General features: G+C 67.6%; 1 protein-coding gene across 1 annotated transcript in view; it reads right to left on the reverse strand.

The window, feature by feature from the left end:
- Positions 1–296, reverse strand: part of LOC104515102 (TNF receptor-associated factor 4-like) — a gene marked incomplete at both ends in the record, with an annotated part of 1,305 nt that overhangs the window by 735 nt on the left and 274 nt on the right. The window contains one exon of the mRNA XM_010158953.1: positions 118–273. Coding sequence (XP_010157255.1) covers positions 118–273 — 156 coding nt within the window. The remainder of the gene's footprint in view (positions 1–117; positions 274–296) is intronic.

Genomic DNA, 296 nt, shown 5'->3' on the forward strand with positions numbered 1-296 from the left:
GAGCGGAACAGGGACGCCCCAGGGGACAGCACGGATGTCAAGGCAGGATGCTGTGGGGCAGGGGCACACCGCGGTGGGGCTGGCACGAGGATGGTGGGATGCCAGGGACGCACTCACCCGGTGCTTGCAGCCAGCGTCCTTGAAGGGACACAGCAGCATGGCAGTGCTGCAGCTCTCCTTGAGGTGGGTGGGCACGTCCTCCCGGGCGATGCTGGGCGTCCCGCACTGGTTGGGGCAGGGCACAGGGTACCGGGGACACTGGTACTGGTGGTTCTGGGGATGGAGGGTGACAGGTC

The sequence above is a fragment of the Eurypyga helias genome, unplaced genomic scaffold (assembly GCF_000690775.1).
Source record: "Eurypyga helias isolate BGI_N326 unplaced genomic scaffold, ASM69077v1 scaffold29059, whole genome shotgun sequence".
Classification (NCBI taxonomy): Eukaryota; Metazoa; Chordata; class Aves; order Eurypygiformes; family Eurypygidae; genus Eurypyga; species Eurypyga helias.